Source organism: Cotesia typhae, unplaced genomic scaffold (assembly GCF_013202065.1).
Source record: "Cotesia typhae breed Kobodo isofemale line unplaced genomic scaffold, CoteBio_Ctyphae contig_22, whole genome shotgun sequence".
NCBI classification, from domain to species: domain Eukaryota; kingdom Metazoa; phylum Arthropoda; class Insecta; order Hymenoptera; family Braconidae; genus Cotesia; species Cotesia typhae.
Genome location: NW_027423728.1, coordinates 1,717,146 through 1,736,533, shown reverse-complemented (window position 1 = coordinate 1,736,533; position 19,388 = coordinate 1,717,146). Strand labels below are relative to the sequence as shown.

General features: G+C 28.7%; 3 protein-coding genes across 5 annotated transcripts; 1 reads left to right on the top strand and 2 right to left on the bottom strand.

Moving 5' to 3' along the window:
- The first annotated feature begins 1,970 nt into the window (after positions 1–1,970).
- On the top strand, positions 1,971–6,768 carry LOC141524565 (uncharacterized). 3 transcript variants are annotated; one of them, XM_074238557.1, is made up of 3 exons: positions 1,971–1,987; positions 2,925–3,306; positions 3,393–6,768. In XM_074238557.1, exons 2-3 carry the CDS (start codon positions 2,960–2,962, stop codon positions 6,346–6,348), a joined length of 3,303 nt encoding a protein of 1,100 aa, XP_074094658.1. In that variant the 5' UTR covers positions 1,971–1,987; positions 2,925–2,959; the 3' UTR covers positions 6,349–6,768. The 3 variants fall into 3 exon arrangements, with proteins under 3 accessions (XP_074094658.1, XP_074094657.1, XP_074094655.1); XM_074238556.1 differs by lacking the exon at positions 1,971–1,987 and adding an exon at positions 2,016–2,471; XM_074238554.1 differs by lacking the exon at positions 1,971–1,987 and adding an exon at positions 2,017–2,479.
- A 1,086-nt stretch (positions 6,769–7,854) lies between these two features.
- LOC141524577 (solute carrier family 35 member G1) lies at positions 7,855–11,808 on the bottom strand. The gene is made up of 3 exons (XM_074238586.1): positions 10,435–11,808; positions 10,131–10,346; positions 7,855–9,109 (listed from the first exon to the last, which is right to left on the bottom strand). Exons 1-3 carry the CDS (start codon positions 10,744–10,746, stop codon positions 8,627–8,629), a joined length of 1,011 nt encoding a protein of 336 aa, XP_074094687.1. The 5' UTR covers positions 10,747–11,808; the 3' UTR covers positions 7,855–8,626.
- A 196-nt stretch (positions 11,809–12,004) lies between these two features.
- LOC141524566 (calpain-7) lies at positions 12,005–18,820 on the bottom strand. Its single transcript, XM_074238558.1, has 7 exons — positions 18,601–18,820; positions 18,299–18,527; positions 15,633–15,784; positions 15,367–15,565; positions 13,742–15,297; positions 13,437–13,672; positions 12,005–13,156 (listed from the first exon to the last, which is right to left on the bottom strand). Exons 2-7 carry the CDS (start codon positions 18,489–18,491, stop codon positions 13,012–13,014), a joined length of 2,481 nt encoding a protein of 826 aa, XP_074094659.1. The 5' UTR covers positions 18,492–18,527; positions 18,601–18,820; the 3' UTR covers positions 12,005–13,011.
- Between the last annotated feature and the right edge of the window lie 568 nt (positions 18,821–19,388).

Sequence of the window (19,388 nt, the reverse complement as noted above, 5' to 3'; positions counted from 1 at the left end):
CTATAATTTATTTTGTGGATAACAGAAACCGGAAATGTATGCAAAAAATGCAAGCGAGAAAACCAATGTTAGGAATATTCGAAATAAACCATTTAATTTCTGTTTATTCCTGTTGAATGTTCGTTCAGGTGTGTTAGAAAATCTAACCAAAATAATTCCAATGTAAACAAACTACAAAATCATGATTACTGGGAATCATTAAAATATAAAAAATCCAAATCGAAAATTTAAGAAAAAATAAGAGAATATTATCTTCTTTTTCGATCCTTCTAGATTTACGTTTACTAGAATTCAAATTTGCGCGCGCAAGCGCGCGCCTGATTTTCGGGTTTGCATATATTTTCATGCTTATGATATATTTGACCAATCACGTTACGAATAGTTTGCTTACATGATATATTTTCATATTTTTCATCATCTAAATTATAAAAGTGGATAAATGCCAAGCTGAATATTAACTAACTAGTGAATTTTTTACCAGTTGTGGTTACTCTTGGTTCTCAATGCTCAAGTGCACTGTATGTTCACATTCAGGTATGGCGCCACTTTATTACAAGTTGAAGGTTAACAAACCAAGCTTCCAAAATGAAGTTCAAAACGATGCTAATTTACAAACAACAAAAGTTATAATTTAATGATAATGATAATAATTTATTGATCAGTCTTTATCAAAAGTAATGTGTAAAATAATAATTTTTAATTCATTAATATTTTTGTTTGTAAGTTATTGAAATTTTTATGTCAATATATCTTTCTTTTTTTTTAAATTGTTCATGGTTTCAGTGCACGGTAGTAGACATTGAACGGAGAATTGTGTTTTAATAATCATTAACAATAATTACTAAAAAAATAATAAATTTATTAAAAAGATAAACGAACGATTCTATGACATTAACATTTTTACCACTAGTTGGCGATCAAGTCAAAAGGCACAACTCGTATGACAAGCTTGTATATGTAATACACACAAACATATGATTGCTTTAGTTACTTTTTCCATGGCATTTCACAGTTGCCAAACTACACTAAAAAAAGTTGCCAGTCTTATTGGTGTTATGTCGCAATAACTATAATGCTTTGGGTTGCATCTGGCAGGTGACACTACTTGTCAGATAAAACAGAATTTGAATATGTTAATTAGTTACATTTATAATTTAAATTTATATTTATATTTTATATAGATTTAGAATTTCTATTTGATTTAATAGTTGATTTAATTACTGAGTTTGGTCGTTGAGTGCACACGTGTCTTCGAAAGAGAAACTTTAATCTCAAGAAAATAATACAAAGGAATGTAGTATTAGGTTCTGAAAAACCATAAAATCTTCGAGTAAACACAGAACATGTCCTTGCCACATTGACAACTTCAAGTCCTTAAAAGAAAAGCCATAAAAGACACGTGTGGAAAGTCAACGGTCTCTTGTTCTCTAAAAAACAAGGCACTTGAACTGAATTTAACAACAAATAAATAAATAATAACTTATTTATCCACTTTATTTAAGTAACTAAATAACATAAATAATAAGTGTTATATAAAAGTAAGTTTATATAAGTACATGTAAGATAGTATATTACGCACTATGTATAAGGGTAGTTCTAGCAATAGTATAAGTGTATACGTGTAACCATAGTGGGGAAAAGTGAAGCTGAGGAGTCAGAGTTGAGACTTTGTGACTTCACTTCTCCCCGAGAGCTGTAACTATTCACTCCATCTCTCCGATTTTTAAATAAACATCAACATAAAGTTCAATTGAACTTTTATCATTTAAAAATCATACCTTGCCACACAATCTCAATCAGTATTTTTTTTAGTATATTTCAAATTAAATTATAAAATCAAATCCCGCGTGACAATAAACAACCCACTTGTCCACGAGGTGTCATCAGCGAATCTAGTAACCTCGCAGGACATAACATTGGGTAAAATGTCACCCCAACCCGATCAAATTACTAAACAATTTGTGAATGCAGAGTTTTCTCAACGAAAGTACGAAGTTTTATAATATTATTATAAAGTATTAGAAATTGAGAACTCACGAAATAAAAATTTTCCGTGCAATAAGTATAGTTTGATTCGTAATACTTTTATCTCAGAATGGCCATCTTCCAAATTTTACTGATGGTGTACATATTGTCGAGTGAATAATTATTTAGTGCGTGTATTGGCGCCGTTTTCTTATCCATTGCGTGTCAACCATTTTTTGTACTATTATTTTTAAGTTAAAGATCCCCCACCAAACGAAACAAAAGTGTGAGGTTGATATTGCGCTGCTTACACTTTTAATTCTTTGATAAAGTATTTTTGGTTAGGTTTAATATTATGTGTGTAATTCAATCGTTAGTAAAGCCTACACCGCCAAGTGACCTGTAAACTCGTAAGCTAATTCGTAAGGAGATTTCAAAACGCCGATGTAATTATCGGCAGCGATTTGTTAAAATGATGGTGTGATACAGCAGTAAAAACATTAAAAGTAATGACGTATGTAAATTTTTAATAAAAATCTATGTTTTTCAAAACCACCGAGAATGTGGTTCATTATTATGACGATAAAATTGTTACACAATGGAAGTGTGTGAATTAGTTTTTTTCTTAAAGAGAGAGAGAGAGAGAGAGCGTGTTAGTGGATCATTGGCCGCCATCCCGTGGTGCACCGCCGGCCGTGAACATTATGCAACTTATCTTTACAATAACTGTATCCCTATAATAAACCGTTGTAATCATAACCTATATAATAATAATATAACCTCGTAAATGTCAAAATTTTTATTCAAAAAAAGTTCGCTATATTGATTTTTTATTAATTATCTAAAATATTAATATTTTCGTGAATATATCGATAAAAACTTATAATGCGATGATAAATTGCCATTGAATGTTTAAGTTTTTGTTTAAATAATCTATTATTATTTTTTTATTTTTTTAGTTGATACCTGTCGATAAGTAAGAATTTAAGACACGATGGAAGTCTCAGGCGATTTAACCCTTCACTGGGAAGAAGATGTTGGAAATGTTATCCATGAAGAAGTGATTTGTGATCTAGAAGATAACCTGACCGATCAAGATGGTGAGGTTATTGGAGCTTGTGAAGAAGTTTGTGTTGAAGAGACAGTTCAAACAATAATTGACTCAAATTCATCAGCTCATAATTTACCATCGGATACTGAAATATTAATGGTGCCACAATCGAATGATATAGAGTCTATTTATATTATGCCACAAGAAGATCAAGGGCACGATTATTTAAATATTCAAGTCACAGAAGAAGTCATCACTGATAACTGGGATCGCTCGGGTCCAGATGATGGGTTTGTTATTTATTATAATTATTATTATATTTCATAGTAAACACATTCACTTTTATTAACTTTTATTAAATTTTTTTTATTTCTAGAGTTGAGATTCCAGAAACAAAAGTATCACATGACAATTTATTAGAATATGATGATATGGAGATTCCGATTGAACAAGATCCTTACACCAATACACGACCTTATCCGTGTGATTTCTGTAGCCGAAGATTTCGCAAAAAAGCAAATCTTATGAATCATATGACAACACATCAAAATGATCGACCGCACAGTTGTAATCTTTGTGGTGCACGTTATGTAAGGAAATCTGATTTAATGAATCATTTGAAAACACATGCATATGCACCACCTCGTGAAGGTTCCGATGATGATTTGAATGACGAGGATTCTCTTGCTTTAGAAGATGATGATGATATTATGAAAGGTCGTCGTAAAAAGATTCAATCTTCTGTACCAAGAAAGCGAAAAAATAATGCAACTGTTATTGCAAAACATAATATGAGTCCTGATGTTTTAACTAAATTGGATAAATTTGGAAGAAAGTCTTATGACTACGTCGAAGAAGACTTGCATTTTGTAGATGATATAACAACACGGGGCGCAAATTCAAAAGCTTCGAGTTCACGTTGGACAGAGTCGTTGATTGTGACAGATTCTCAACCTCCTCGATGGCCTATTTCTGATCCTACAAAACCCTATGTTTGTCAGTACTGCGGAATGGGATTTGCTCGTGAAAAAGCTTTAGCATCACACTCCCGATTTCACGCTGGCGATAGCCCTTATGAGTGTTCCAATTGTAGTGATATGTTTTGGGATCCCAATGCACTTCGTGAGCATATGCGAGTTAAACATGGACTTCCATCGAGTGATATTGATTACGACATAAATGAAACTTACACTAATGACGAAAGATTTGGACAATTCTATTGTGATGTATGCGCTGTTGCATTTGATCGTATTGATCTATTAAAGCGCCATCGTAAAATCCATGTTAAACAAGAAACGGAAGAAGTAGAAGAAGAATCAAACCAACATCATGTTTGCAATGTTTGTGGAGAATGGTTTGAAGAGGCACTTGCACTTCTTGCACATGCTGAACTTCATGCATCAAGATCACCAAGTCGTCGATGTCTTCTTTGTGGTGCAAAATGTCGTGATGATGCTGAAGTTGCAGAACATCTACGGCAAAATCATGCTGATGACGCTCCACCAAATACATGTACACTTTGTGGTAAAACATGCAAAGATAAACGAAGCCTATTAAAACATTCTTGGGTTCACAACGTTGATAAAACATTTGGTTGTACTAAATGTGGAAAAAGTTTTCACAGCAAAGCTCGGCTTCGGCGACATATGGTATCACATCGTAATAAGATGGTAGCTTGTGATGAATGTGGTGAAGAATTTCCTGATGGGCGCGCTCTTGTTAGCCATCGTCATTCACACAATAAAGAATTGGGTGGAAGAACATTTCCATGTCGGGAATGTGGTAAAACTTTTGGTAGCCGCAGTTCTCAGCAAATTCATTTACGTATTCATACTGGTGAAAGACCGTATGGTTGTAGATTTTGTTGGAAAGCTTTTGCTGATGGTGGTACATTAAGAAAACATGAAAGAATTCACACTGGTGAAAAACCGTACGGTTGTGCAATTTGTCCTCGAGCTTTTAATCAACGTGTTGTTCTTAGAGAACATGTTCGTGCACATCATTCGGGACCTGATCCTAAATATCACGGAAGCTTAACGCCATTTTTTTGCAAAGTATGTAACAATTTATTTGGTACATCTGAAGAAATCGTTCTTCATATAGTCCAACATTGTGACGATAATACAGCACTTCGTCGGCAACCACAAGTTGGACCAAGAAAATATAAACGTAGACGTAAACTCAAGTCTCATGAATCACCTTTACCAGCTCTTACCTCACAGTCAAATGAAAATTTCAATACATTAGAGTTTGGTTCTGAATCTGATGATAATACAAAAAGAAAACTTGGGAGAAAAAATAAGCAAAATCGTTCAAGTGTTGAGGAAGGTTATCAAAATGTTTTAAAAAGTTTTGAAAGTTCTTTACAGAATATTAATTCAATTGTTAATAATTCGAAGACTTTAAGCTCAGCTAAAACAAGACTTACGAAAAAAAAATTGAAAAAAGACGAGAAAAAAGTTGGTGAAACTCAATTACAAGGTCAACCTGGTCGGCCGCGAATGATACATACTCAAAAAACAAGAGTACCTGTTGAATTAGGAACAGAAGGAGCTAAAAAAGGCCAGAAAACTAAAACTATGGTCACAAGAACTCCCAAAGTCATACCCACTGAACACAAACTTGGAATTTTCCCTGGTGGTGAGAGAAATCGCCCAAGAACGAAAAATGTCAGTTATCACAGTGATGGTAAAGTTCAAGTTACTCTTGCGACATTTCCAAAGCCAAAAGATTCATCAGATGATATTACGCCACCAGTACAATCGATTAGTCCAGAAAATATTAAAATGGAAATGCTTGCTGCACCCAATAATATAACAATTAATTATGAAAGTAATAATGGTAATCTCGAAAATGTTAACAGTAAACAAGAATCTTTATCAAAGAAAAAAGTTGTTGTCAAAGGAAGACCTGGAAGACGTTCAGTAAAACAAGTAACGATAAAACAAGAACCTCAAGATATAGAGATACATGAAGAAATCAGTAGCAAAAATAATGAAGAATACGCGCCATCCACCATCTATAATGAACCTGAAATAGATGGTAGTAATATGGAAGTAGCATTTGAAGCTAATGTCATTGCAGATGAAGAAGAACATGAAGCAATACTTCCAGACTTGGATGGTGTCAATCACGATGAAAATTTGACAAATAACGTTAAATTAAGTGTAAAAGTTGAATCGACAACACAGCATCAACATATTATGTCAAACGTCAGTGAAGATGTTCCTGAAACTATTATCCCTGATACTATTGAGTATACGTGTGAAATGTGTGCTGCTGTATTTTCAAGCCGTAATGAACTTTTAAATCACGTACCTATACACATTTGATTTAATTCATGTGTAAAAATGTTCTAAATTTTTCATCTACACTAGTTTTATCATTAAAGGTCTGTTTTTTTTTTTTTTTTTTTTAACATATATTATTGAAATTATTAGAAGAACACTTGAAGTAATAAATAAAATAAATTATCAAGATCTAGGGGACAAAATTAAATTCTGCTCGTTATTTTATTGATTTAACGATTTTTCAATGGTTAATTATTTTCTTTTTCTTTTTTTTTTTTTTTTTATTTTTTAATTATAACCTACTAGTAAATTTGTTAAACGAAAATTCAAGTTTTTTTCTCTTACTCTAAACAGTCTTAATGTTAAAAACTCTTATACAATAAGAATTTAGAAAGTTTGTAATAACTATTAATTTTTTATAGATTCAAAAGGTATGATTTTTTTTTTTTTTTTTAATCTAATCTACATACAATAAATGTGTATAGTTATATATAATAAAATATATAATGTTACGATGAGTACAATATATTATTACTATGAATAAAATAACAAAAAAAAAAATAACTTGTACATTTGTTAATAAATACAAGGATTCAATTATAGATACACGTAACTAAGTAGTTTTCATAAGCGGATTTAGATTAAAAAACACCTTTTGATGTCTTGAATTGAGAGGTATATGCACGAAGTAACGTGAGAAATATTGATTGTGTAATGATTTATAGATAAGTTAACGAAATATCTCCTATTTCTTTAACTTTGATTAATAGAAGAATCATCAATCAATTGTTAAATAATCTCACAAAACATTGAAAACATATTTCTTTGCATATTATTTTTTTTTAACCTTGAAAAATTAAGTTAAAATCTGATATATATTAACAATAATAAAATATAATTAAAATTATAATGAATAAATTATAATAATATAAGATACTATGTAAAGAAAAACTTTACTTTTTCATAGAATTATTAAATTCATTTAGTTATTTTTTAATTCACTTGAATTAATTTTAACATTTCTTAATTTCCCCAAGTTTTTTTTTATTGCTTTCTCATAAATTAACAGAAAAATATTATACGGGTAGCACTGCAAACATTCCGTTTGATAATATATATTGAAAAAAATTTAATTTACGATAAATTCAAAGTTAATGTAAGCAATATAATCTTGTTTGCGCATTTTTATACTATTTATAATTGTAAATTTGTGTCAAATATTCTTTCAATTATTAACGTGATACTAATGACTATTTTTATCATGAATAAAATGATAGATTCGAAATTATTTCAATGCTGAATTAAAAATTAGTTTTAATTAAAAAATAAAAGTTTGCCTTAATTGTATAGTGAATAATGATTTGAAAAAATAAAAAGAAGCAATCATTATTGATGTCGAAATTATTGACAAAAACAATGTGTACATAAGATTCTCATAACTTTTAACTTCGAATGCTTGAACATGATAACATACTGCTTGACTAATACACAAAAATTTATAGTAGTAAAAAGAAAGTAATTAATTTCTGTAGACATTTAAGTATTGAGAAAAAAAATCTTTTATACCAAATCGCTTTAATAAATATATACTTTAAAAAAAAAAAAAAAAAAAAAAAAAATAAAAAAAATATTTTCAACAATTAAAACTATTAGAAAAGTAAAACGGTTCAATGTATATTACTTGAGCTGTAATATAATCACAAATTTGTAACTAATTTTAATTTTACAAACAATGTTAAAAGAAGTAATCAATAGTAAATATTTATCTATGTTTTATGGTAGAATTTTAGTCAATATTAACATGTATAAGAGTTTTAAGCTAAATATTATTTTATTGTTTAAGTTAGAAATGTTGATTACAGTCGTATATAATTTATAGAATGATCTTTAAATTGAAAAATTATTATAAATTGTGTATGAAAACTTTGTCACTTTAACATTAAATAAATATATTACTAATAACAACAAAATAGTTTATAAATTCTAATTTAATTAATTAATAAATTGTACAAATTATCGAAATCGGTATGACGATGCAATTTTTAGTAATCCGTAATTGTATTATTCTATTTTTTGTTTTAATAAATAATGATTACATTTAAACAATATCTTTAACGCCCAAAGTGTAGAATATAACTTTTTTTTAAATCGTATTATACTCAATAAATATGTCATATTAATATTTAGTAGTGAGTGTTTTTAAGAACTGATTTATCTGCGTAGGATTAAAAGAAATATCACATGATGTCTTGATAGCATGAAAAATTTTATATAAATTTATAAGCTTTTATCACAACATTAATTATTAAATTTATTTACATCAAGGTATATAATCACAAATTCCATAAATTTCTCTTTCAAATCCTATTGTAATAACAGCACCAAGTATCAAAACTGCACCAATAATACTGGTAGAGTTTGGTATATCACCAAAAAAGTATATTTGAATAACGTACGCTAATATAATGTCTAGAGAACGTGTGACAGACACTTTACCAGCTCCTTCGATTTTTAAAGCTTTGGTGACTAGTATTTGACCACAAAGTCCTGTTGCAGCAACCAAAAGTATTAGACCCCATGTAATCCAGTCATGTGGAAACGCTTGGATATGTTGATGAGCTTCCGAAACAAAGAAAAAAAATAGAATAGATGAGACAAGAATCCACATTGAAATGTTGAGAACAACAACAGAGTAATGAATTTCTGAACATTTTCTCATTATAACAATGTTTAATGCTGTGAAGAAAGTTGCTGCAATAGCACAAATGTAACCCATCATATCATAAGATTCTGTTTCATCAATCTGTTAAAGATGAAAAAGTTTTTATATTATTCATCAATTATAACAAATTAGAATAATTGGGTGATTGTTTACTTTCATAATCAACTGATTTTTTGATCTTAAAAAATCAAAAATATGAGTTATCGATCGATGCTTTTTATTTTATTTTTCGTCACTACGGATTACTGAATCTTTCATTAAAAATTCGTTAAATTTTGCATATATATCTTATTATCTTATTATTTTTTTCTTATAAATCATAAAAAACTGACCAAATGAAAAAAAACAAATGATATGATATGAATTTTGATAAACAATTTGAAGGTGATCAAATAGGATTTGTAAATTTGATTAAATTCTACTCAATCGCATCCAAAATTGTAAAAGTTCGAAAAAAATGGACGTATAAAAAAAAATTTCTTTAATTTTTCTATTTTTAATGTCTACCATGAAAAAAAAAAAAAAAATGATTATTGCATCACTTTCATATTGTTGATTAATAATTAAAACTCACGATTTTTTTTTAAATTCATGAAAATTTTGTACTTGATAATATAACATTTTTTTTTAATTTGTTCAGTTTTCCGTTTTTCTGAAGAAAAATTGATGATTAAAAATTTTCAATAAACAATGAGACAGTATAAATTTTTTCATTTTTCAATGGAAAAACTTATTTTTTATAATTATATTAATTATTATGAGGATGAATTCAGCAGACAGCTAATTATTGAGAATTTTTAGATTATTTTTAACATTAATGGTTGTAAAAAAAAATCTAAAAAATTGCATAGAAAAAACTTGTAAAAATTTCCATATGCATTTTTTTATATTATTTCTTCTGTAACAAATAAATTGTTTATAAATTATTAAAAAATTATCAGATTTCTGCTAAATTCACAGTCATTAATTATTAATCCGTCGAAATGAAGAACAAAATAAGAAAAAAAAAAAAAAAACTTGAATAAGTTAATTTTTCGATTTTTTATGTCAAAAGAACCAGCTGACCGTGAAACTAAACAATTACAAATGATTGTTATATTACCTGAAAAATAAACGGAGGTCTTGATACTAAAATAACTCCGGTAAAAAGTGTAGTCACTACGAAGATTCGCAAAACCCCACATGGTTCTTTAAGAAAAAAAAATGATAACACTAAAACGATAATAGGAGAACTGAAGATAATGGTAGTTGCATCACCAAGAGGTAGTTTTCTAAAACTATAATATAGCAATGCTAAAGTCATTCCTCCGACTATTCCCTTTGAAAAATATACTTGATTAATGAAAAACAACAATGTTAGTTACATTGATAAATCCCAACAGAGTACAATATTAATTGTAACTTACTTGAAAATTGAGCAATAGCCGGGATCCTTTCGGCCCCAGAAGGTTTTTCCCATGTCGAATAGCTATCAAAATTGTTGTTATAATTTGTAGAATTGCACGAATTCCAAGTAGGACCATAGGGTCTACATTTTTAACAGCTTTAACAAGACCTGAACTTATAGTAAAAAAAGCACCAGATATAAAAGCGAGTAAAATACCAAACCACTGGGTACCATCACGGTAAGACTCAATATTATTTTCAAATTGTTCAGTGTGTTGATAAGTTGGATGAATACTGTTGTATGAAGTCATTGATTCAATATTAAATTTCATATTCGATTTGATTGTTGGTTTCAGAAGAATCTAAAGACACTGATGGCAGTTAGTAAAGTTGTCACACAACAAGTACACTTGATGTATTATACTTATTAATAATTAACATATTAATGCACACAATGCTGAAGCTTAGTAAGATTAAGAATTACGCTTTCAAAATAATATTTACTGTGTTGAATTGAGGACAATAGTTACTACGAGATTACGGAATTAATAATAAAGAACAGAAGCTATTCTACGAAAACACACTTGATCATGCATGAAGTCGTTTAACACAGTAGATACTATCATGCATGACTGTACATGCCATTAAACGGCCATACATGATTCATACTTGACCAAGCTTGATCATTTGTGATTAAACAGAATAAATGAGCATGGACTTGCTTGACTGCATATTGCTTTGTACGATCATTCATGATCGGGCTTGGTCAAGCATGACCATGCATGATAGCTTTTTCCGTGACCAAAATCAATACCAGGATACGCTACCATTATGAATTTAATTCGTAATGCTCTGAAAGTTTGAAAATTCGATAAGAAAATTATTCTTATGTTATGATTTTTTATACACTGACTCAAACTTCAAGTCTCTTTTTCCTCAAGTATAAGTACTAAAAAGTTATTTTTATTTGATTTTATGTATTACGAAAAAGTTCAATTTGTTTTACAACTAATAGTTATAAAAAAAAAAAAAGTATTGTTTCGGAATGATCATAAAAAGCCGTATATGATCACTGATCAGGTAGAGTCATTCTCACTTATTGAGCTCAATCACACATGGTCATACCTAATTGAGTTTGGTCAAGTTTGAACTATGCACAATCAAATTTGATCAAGCAAGATTCTTGTAAGATTCATACAAGGCCATACTCCTTCATACAAGCTCATTCACGATCTCTTAGATCTCACAGTATACGTTTATACAAGGTCAAGTATGATTGAGTATGATCATGCATGGTCACGCCTGATCGTGCACAACTACGCAAGCTGAAAAGTACATGTTTGAGTATATGATTGTACACCATCATGCACGATCATATGCATGATCACGCGTGTTGATTTTTACGAAGAAAAGAAAAACTAGAAAATTTGTTTTAATCAATTAATTGATTAAAAAAAACTGGATCGAATTATATTTTTAACAAAAAAATTAAACATGCAACAATTAAAAAAAAATGCAATAAGATTTTAAAATACAAATGTATTTTCAAACAGTAAACTGAGATTTTAGTTTCAAAATCTTTGGAAAAAATTTTTATAATTTAATTTTTATTATTTGTTTGTTGTAGAAGCAGTATCCTCTAAAATACATACGAAATCTAGAAACACAATTTTTATGGGACTTACAAATCAGGACAAAGTTTTTTATAATCAAAAGTATAAAAAAAAATTACAACTGGTTATCATCGAAAAATTAATCAATGAAATCACAGCCACATCGTAAACAAACTTGTAGAAATTTTACGTATTATTTATTAGTGTGAAGATTAGCTAAATCGGTAAACTAATTTAAGAATAACATTAATTCAAAATTAAAAAAAAAAAAAATAACCTTTTATTTTCGATATTTTTTACTTTTTTAATTAACTTTTAATCGTAAAAGTCAATCAAAGATCTGCACAGTTCATCTTAAAGCTTCAATTTTTTTGTCATCGTAGTTTTTTTAAATACATGTTTCTTTTATTGTTTATGAAAGTGAACTATGGTATTCGCTTTCATGATTTTGTGAATTGTAAGAAATATTTTAGAGAGGATAAAGCAATTCATATTTTAATGTACTCAAAAACTTTAAAAATGACTATGTACTGAAAAAATGACTAGATAATATTTTGATATTTAAATTGAATTAGACTTATGTTAAAAAATTTTGTATATATAAAAATTTTTATAAAAAAAATCGTCACAGCATACATCTGAACAAAAATCTTTTTTTCTTTTATTAGACTAAAAATAAAAGACAATAATGTAATTTAAAATCATATTATTTTTTAAGCTATGAGCATTCAAAAGATAAAACAAAGTTTAAAGAAACGTATTCCAGAAACATGTGATCCAAAAATTCTCAAAAAATTTCAAGCTGTCACCTAAAAAGTAGCTTATTTTGTGAGGAATGATTCTTATGCAGTTAAAAGAATTTTATTAGCTATAAATTTAAAATTATGCACTAGTTTCAATATAAAAATATTTTAAGTTCATAAACTGTATAGATTTCTGTTAAAAATGAATAGATAAAATTTCTTCAATATCAATTAATATTCTCTAATGAATTCGTAAAATTTCAAAATCACATGAAGCTTTTATGGTTAAGAAAAAAGGCCCCTCTTGGCCTGGCAAAAAAGTTGCTGGAATAATATGATAACTGCCTGCCGGTACATCTTCAAGCTCTAAATTCACAAACCCAGATCTGAAATTAAATATTAATATTTTCCATTTTGTATATTATTGTGTAATCATTAATACTATGAGAAAAATAATAACGTGTGTAAAGTTTTGTTGGCATTGCCACAGTTTAACATTGACATCAGTATTTCAAAAACTGTTCTAGCAACGGAATTGATTTGTCGTGCTAAATTTATTACTGTAATTAGTTTTCGAGTAATCGTTGATAATGTTGGACAATGCTAGCTTTACAGACGTAAAATAATGATAAAATAATCTAATAATGGTAATTAGTATTTCTTAACCTGAATGGTCCTGAAGTCTTGTTTTGAAAAGTGGACGGCATATTTGTATTATTTACAGATATTATTTCAAAACCAATTTGATATTGTTTTGGTCCTTTTAAAATTATCAAGAGGTAATTATTGTTGTGAATACTTTCTAAATTAATCTGATAACGCGGATTATCTTGATAAGTGCTTGGATGATTACCGCATCCTCCAGCAGTTTTATCTTCCATTTTCCATTGACCATCTTTGATCTGAAGCAGGTATTAGCTAATATTAATTACACGAAATATTCAGTGAAGCAATAGAAGAAAAAAAAATACCTCTTTTTCAAATTTGTACGGCTCAGACATTTTTTTTAAAGAAAACGGACATGTTCCATATGCTCTTAGAGTGTAGTAAATTGTATTCATTTTTTCATATTGAGAAACAACAAGAGTGTACTTAGATTCACTCTCAGGATTCAATTTAATCTTTGTCAAATAATGTGGACTGTTTATTCTTACCCCGTCAATATACGGCGGTGGATCATGAGGATAAAACACTCTTTTTCCATTATTTTTATAGACTAAAACAGTGATGTATTCTTGATTTTGTCGAAAGTCTGATATATCAGTAATATGCCTAGTTAACAATATCCATATAGCACCTGAAATATTTGGTTGTTGAATTTCCAATGAAAACTGAGGATTGTCTGATATATTATAAGCATCTTTAATAGGTCCTACTCCTGCTTTCCATCTTTGATGAATAGAGTAAGTATATTTAAAAAGTTTTGGATTCCAATTAAGATAAAAGACATCGAAAAAGCGACAAATACTTTCATAGTCAATCCAAAAAATACCATTATCATATTGAGATGCTGATTCGGGATCGTAATTAAGAGTTTGTTTGAGTTGTGGTGTCCAATGATGAATATCATGCTCGGAAAAATTTCCACGCCATCGTAAATGTGACCAAGGGTTTTTCAGCTGCAAAAGCCTTTTCCCGTTAACAAGTCGAACATCTAAAACGGCATAAGCATGCGTAGGAACTAAACCGGTTTTGTCAGATACTGAATCAGACAATTCACCAGTAGCAACAGTCGCTAGAACACTTCCATTATGAAGACGTTTTAGGAGAATTTTAAATAATTCATCGACATTGAAATCTGGTTTATTAACTCTAATTGCCCACCTTTCTGGTATCCATCCTGTAAGGGCGTGAAGATCAATATTACTGTTTGACCCCGGAAAATCATAACCACCCATGACTTTCATATATGCTTTTTCCAACAAAGAAATCCAGATTTCACCACGGTTGCTTGAATATGAACATAACAACTGATCATCACTACCGACCGGTAATAAATCATCGATCACAACTTTTTTTGGTATTCCGTTTATATGAAGTTTAATCATGTACTTTCCATACGGATTGTAAAGAGGAGCTTTATTAGAATTCTGAGGATAGATAATAGATGTAATAAGACGGTTACCAAATTTTTTTTCATATTGAGCACTAACGGCAAGAGATGCTACAAAAGAACAATCAGAAACAACCGTTTGTTTAATACTGAAGTAATCGACGTGATTGTTCATTAGCATTTTTGGGTCAGAAAAAATATCTCTTGGTCTTGCCCATCTAGCGAAATTATTTTTTTGTTTTGGCGCAAGCTCTAATAGACCATCTTTGTCCACAAATACCGTAGAAAATTTAAATTTCTCTCCAAGATCGACGCTCATAAATGGAACGAATTCATTGTCATTTATGTGAGATGTAGCCAACAATACTTTTTTCTCTTCCTCTGTGTAATTGCCACTACCTCCAGTAACCTTGAGATGAGCACTGCTTCCGCGGTGAAGTGAAGGCTTCCGAGACCTTTCGGGTGAAGTATTGCCTGGTAAACAAGTCAACTCATTTTTAAAATAATTTTAAGGTTAAAATCAGTCTTTTAATAGCGATTTACCAAAAAAGGGCGAACTGTTAACAGAAGTTGTTGGAGAAGCTGGAATCGTTTCAGGAACAGGAGGTAAATTTTGAAGTAAAGGCAAAGGATCGAATATTTTATTCCTGTCGATTTCTTCCAATTCTTCAGCCCTGATTACGGCTCGCTGAGTTAAGTTTGTCAGTTTTTCCTTCATATTTTCATCGTCGATTTGCTTCTTCTACATAAGAGTTTTAAATACAATATAACAAAACTAAAAAGTTATTATATAATTATAATATACTTACGATATTTAGACCAAGTTCAGCGGCATCCGCATAAAGCATCATTGCTATATTTTTCCATCCCCATTCATCAGCATCCATAGCTTCTTTGAAAATAATTTTAACTTTCTGTAATCCTTTCTCTGATTCTGATACATTTTTTTTGCCATCGTTGACTAATTTCAAATGAAAATAATAAAGAGAGAGTGATAGTAATCACAATCATAATTATTAATTAATTACCATTAGGATTAATAATTTTTAATTGGATGATTTTTTAATTTTTATTGGGAATTAGATTAAAAGAAAGTAAAATATTCCCTTTGTGTTTATTAGGTTTTATTATATGTAAAAAATACAAGAATGAAGAATCTTTAACTTCCCGCTAAGAAAATCGAAGATTTTCAAAAATCGGGAAGTAATTGTTTTCACCTCATTTTCCAAAAATTGAATTTTCATCAGATCTCGACGTTTTAAGGCCATCAGAAGCTTATAGTTTATGAACTTATAGCTTTTAAACGACTTAACCGATCGGAACCTACTAAGCGGCGTTCTAAAGATTTCCTGAGAATTTGAATCGATTCGGACCGATAGATTTTGAGTAATTTAATCCGAAAAAAATTTTTTTAAAGTATTTTTGTTTTGGAATAACTTTTTAACGGCTTTATTGATCAACTTCAAAAACTAATCTGCCCTTAAGCTTGAAAAACCACGTCAATCGTCGCCAAGAACGTGAAAATCGGTCGATTCGTACGAGAGATATCGTGAACAAAAGAAAACCGAAAAAGTTGTTTTTTCGGAGTTACTCTGAAATTCCTAATTTAATTAATTCAAACTCAAAGATTTTTTATGAGATTGAAAAAACTGCCTCGAATGCCGCGAATTGTGTAGAAATCGATTGATTCATTCAAAAGTTAGTGCAGTTTGAAAATTCAAAAAATAGTGTTCTATGAAACTGCTATCAGACTTTTGAGCTCGATGAGCTCAAAAGCATAGAAAAGCTATTTCTTTGAGCTCAAATAGCTCAAAATAACACATAAATTGTTTTTTTGAGCTTGAAGAGCTCAAAAACATCATCAGTGCAATTTTAAGCGCCTAGGTATGGATTTAGCGGGAAGTTGAAGGAATGGCTTTCAGGGTTAACCGTTTTCCTAATTTTTTTGTGATAAGTTCAACCAAAAGAAAAAATCTATATAATCTTCTGTTTTATTTAAAAATTTTTTGTCAAATTTTTCTAATACAATAATTTAACTGAAGTTTATCGTACTCAACGTTATTACCTAAGGCCAATAAATGATATGTACATGAAGACGAAAATAAAGATACATTGTAACAAAATCTCAATTATTTTGACATAAAAACTTTTTTTTAAATATTTAGACAACAATATCTTATGATAAAAAGTTTGAAGATATGGAAATTGCTGTCCATAGTTACAGTAAGGATAATTGTTTATAGTAACTGTTGATATGGAGACAGATGTCAATTAAAATAAGCAGAAAGAATCGACTACTATTCTTTTCAAAAAGCACCTATATAAAAAATATTGTTTAAAATAAAAAATAAAAATATTGTGAATTAAAACACTTAATAAAAATGTTGTGTACATTTATGGAGGTTAATCACTGCATTTTTATCTATTTGTTTTTGAAAATATATTCATTCTTCAACATTTTTTACAAAGAAATTCTTTCTACAAAGAAATTCAATCCTCTTCAAAAAAATCTATTTACAATTTTACGTTAATCGAATCTTCTTTATGATATTAGTTTGTAAACATTCATCTGTTTCTGTTGATTTATTTTACAACTCAGGTATTTTTATCGTTACTTAACCAATTAATGTCTAGAAAAAAAAAAAAAAAAAAAAACGCAAATAATTTTAAAACTTTTTTGAAAGAATTAAAAAAAATTATTTAAATCAAAAATTCAAAAGTATATAATTTCCCTACTTTGAATTTTTTTTTTTTTTTTTATGAAAAAAACTATACCATTACATTACTAATAAAATTAAGAAAACAGAAAAGTTCTTACATTTTTTTAAAGGTTTTGCAATTTTTTAAATTATTATCGAACCAGTTTCAGGACGATTTTTTTTCTTGAAAGCCTTTTGTACCTACAAATGTATGTGCATGTGCGAGTATGACGTGTATTTTGAAATAACTTTTTAACTATTCAGCTGAACAATTTGAAATTGTAAAATATCTTATAAAAACGGAATTATAGATTTATTGTAATTAAATTTCTTTTTGCGTTTACAACAATGCATTCTTCGATTCAGTTAATTTGTTGAAAAAGTATCATGATTTTTTGTCGACTAATTTTTGAAATTCAATTACTTTTTTTGATTAATAAGAGGTCATACAAGTAAAAATACTTGGGTTTTGAAGTAATTTTAAACCTGATTATAAAGAAAAATTGCACTGGAAGTTTCTAAAAATATCCAAATTCATTTTTTTTTATTATTATTTCTATTATAAGTATGTAATTAATACATTTTTCAAAAATCAAGACGTTTGCTACAATTATATTTATAGATATATTTATTATCAGTTACGAGTGCGTAAGTACTATTATCAATTTAAAGTTGAAAAAAAAAAAAAAAAATTACACGAAAAAACTGACCTATGGCTCTCTATGAGAAGCAAAATTACATCTAGTTAACATATGATGAATAAAATTTATATTTACCAAGTGCTCTTAAAACTTTGATTCTATCTTGATATTCACTTAGCTTTGAGGACACATTAGTGTGAGTGAGTGACTTATGAAGAAATTTAATAGTAACCTCATACCAACTCAAAGCCTTTTCAAATTGTTTTTCGCCATCATATTCTATTGCTTTGGAAGCAGACTTTTTAGCATCTTCGAAATTTGGATCCATTAATAATTTATAATTAAAATATTCATTCAATCAATACTGAAAAAAAAAAAAAAAAAAAAAAAAACTATTTGTACACACTGATGTTTTACATACACTTAATAAAACTAACCTTTGAGTTGCAATTTACAAATAAAAATCTTATAACAGACATTAATTAATAATGTTATTGGAGACTATTGTTATTAATGAGGATCATTGTTTAAGGTTAACAAAATTTTTTTTTTTCCCACAAATCTTACCTTTTGATATAAGTTTTAATAAGCACGAACTCGGTCGATATATGAGGATTGAAAACTACAGCTATTTACAACAATTGATGTAAATAAATATCATGCCTCTACGAAAGAAACCAAGAAACTGTTATATGTCTGTATGTAAGTACTTACATACTCGGTATGTTGTATATGTATATGTTTAATGTGATATCACTGGTAAATTGAGCGGTGACTTCAAATTTGTATCAAGGCTAGGCAGTTCTTAATGTGTTTTCAGAAATTGTATTTTTCTAAAAACGTTTCGATTAAATTTGAAAATCAATAAAGGTGAAATTAGCCGACATTTAAAAAATTTTAGAAATTTTTTATTCAAAAAATTTCAATTAAACAATTAAAAAAAAATTTCACCTATAAAAAACTTGAAAAACTTTATGTGCAATTTTTTATAAATATCTTTTGAGTTTTAATTTAATTAATAAAAAAAAGTCAAAGATTTTTAGACGTCTGCTAATTTCAGTTTCATGAAAATCAAATTAAATATAGTTTTTAAAAAAAATTATGTAACTAATCATTGCGGACGCTTTATAATAATCCTAGTAAAAATTTTTTGTATTAAGTAATGAGAAAAATAAAATCAGGACTTTTTAATTTTTTTATCACTTGCAAATTTTACTGATAATTC

Bases quoted from the DNA above. Each gene is read 5' to 3' on its own strand.
- LOC141524565 (XM_074238557.1), top strand. From the start codon at position 2,960: ATGGAAGTCTCAGGCGATTTAACCCTTCACTGGGAAGAAGATGTTGGA. The intron at 3,307-3,392 runs GTTTGTTATTTA...TTTTATTTCTAG, and splicing joins CGCTCGGGTCCAGATGATGG to AGTTGAGATTCCAGAAACAA.
- LOC141524577 (XM_074238586.1), bottom strand. From the start codon at position 10,746: ATGAAATTTAATATTGAATCAATGACTTCATACAACAGTATTCATCCA. The intron at 10,347-10,434 runs GTAAGTTACAAT...TATTTTTCAAAG, and splicing joins GGCTATTGCTCAATTTTCAA to GGAATAGTCGGAGGAATGAC. The intron at 9,110-10,130 runs GTAATATAACAA...CATCTTTAACAG, and splicing joins GACCTCCGTTTATTTTTCAG to ATTGATGAAACAGAATCTTA.
- LOC141524566 (XM_074238558.1), bottom strand. From the start codon at position 18,491: ATGGATCCAAATTTCGAAGATGCTAAAAAGTCTGCTTCCAAAGCAATA. The intron at 15,566-15,632 runs GTAAGTATATTA...ACTCTTATGTAG, and splicing joins CTGAACTTGGTCTAAATATC to AAGAAGCAAATCGACGATGA. The intron at 13,157-13,436 runs GTTAAGAAATAC...ATTTAATTTCAG, and splicing joins AAGACTTCAGGACCATTCAG to ATCTGGGTTTGTGAATTTAG.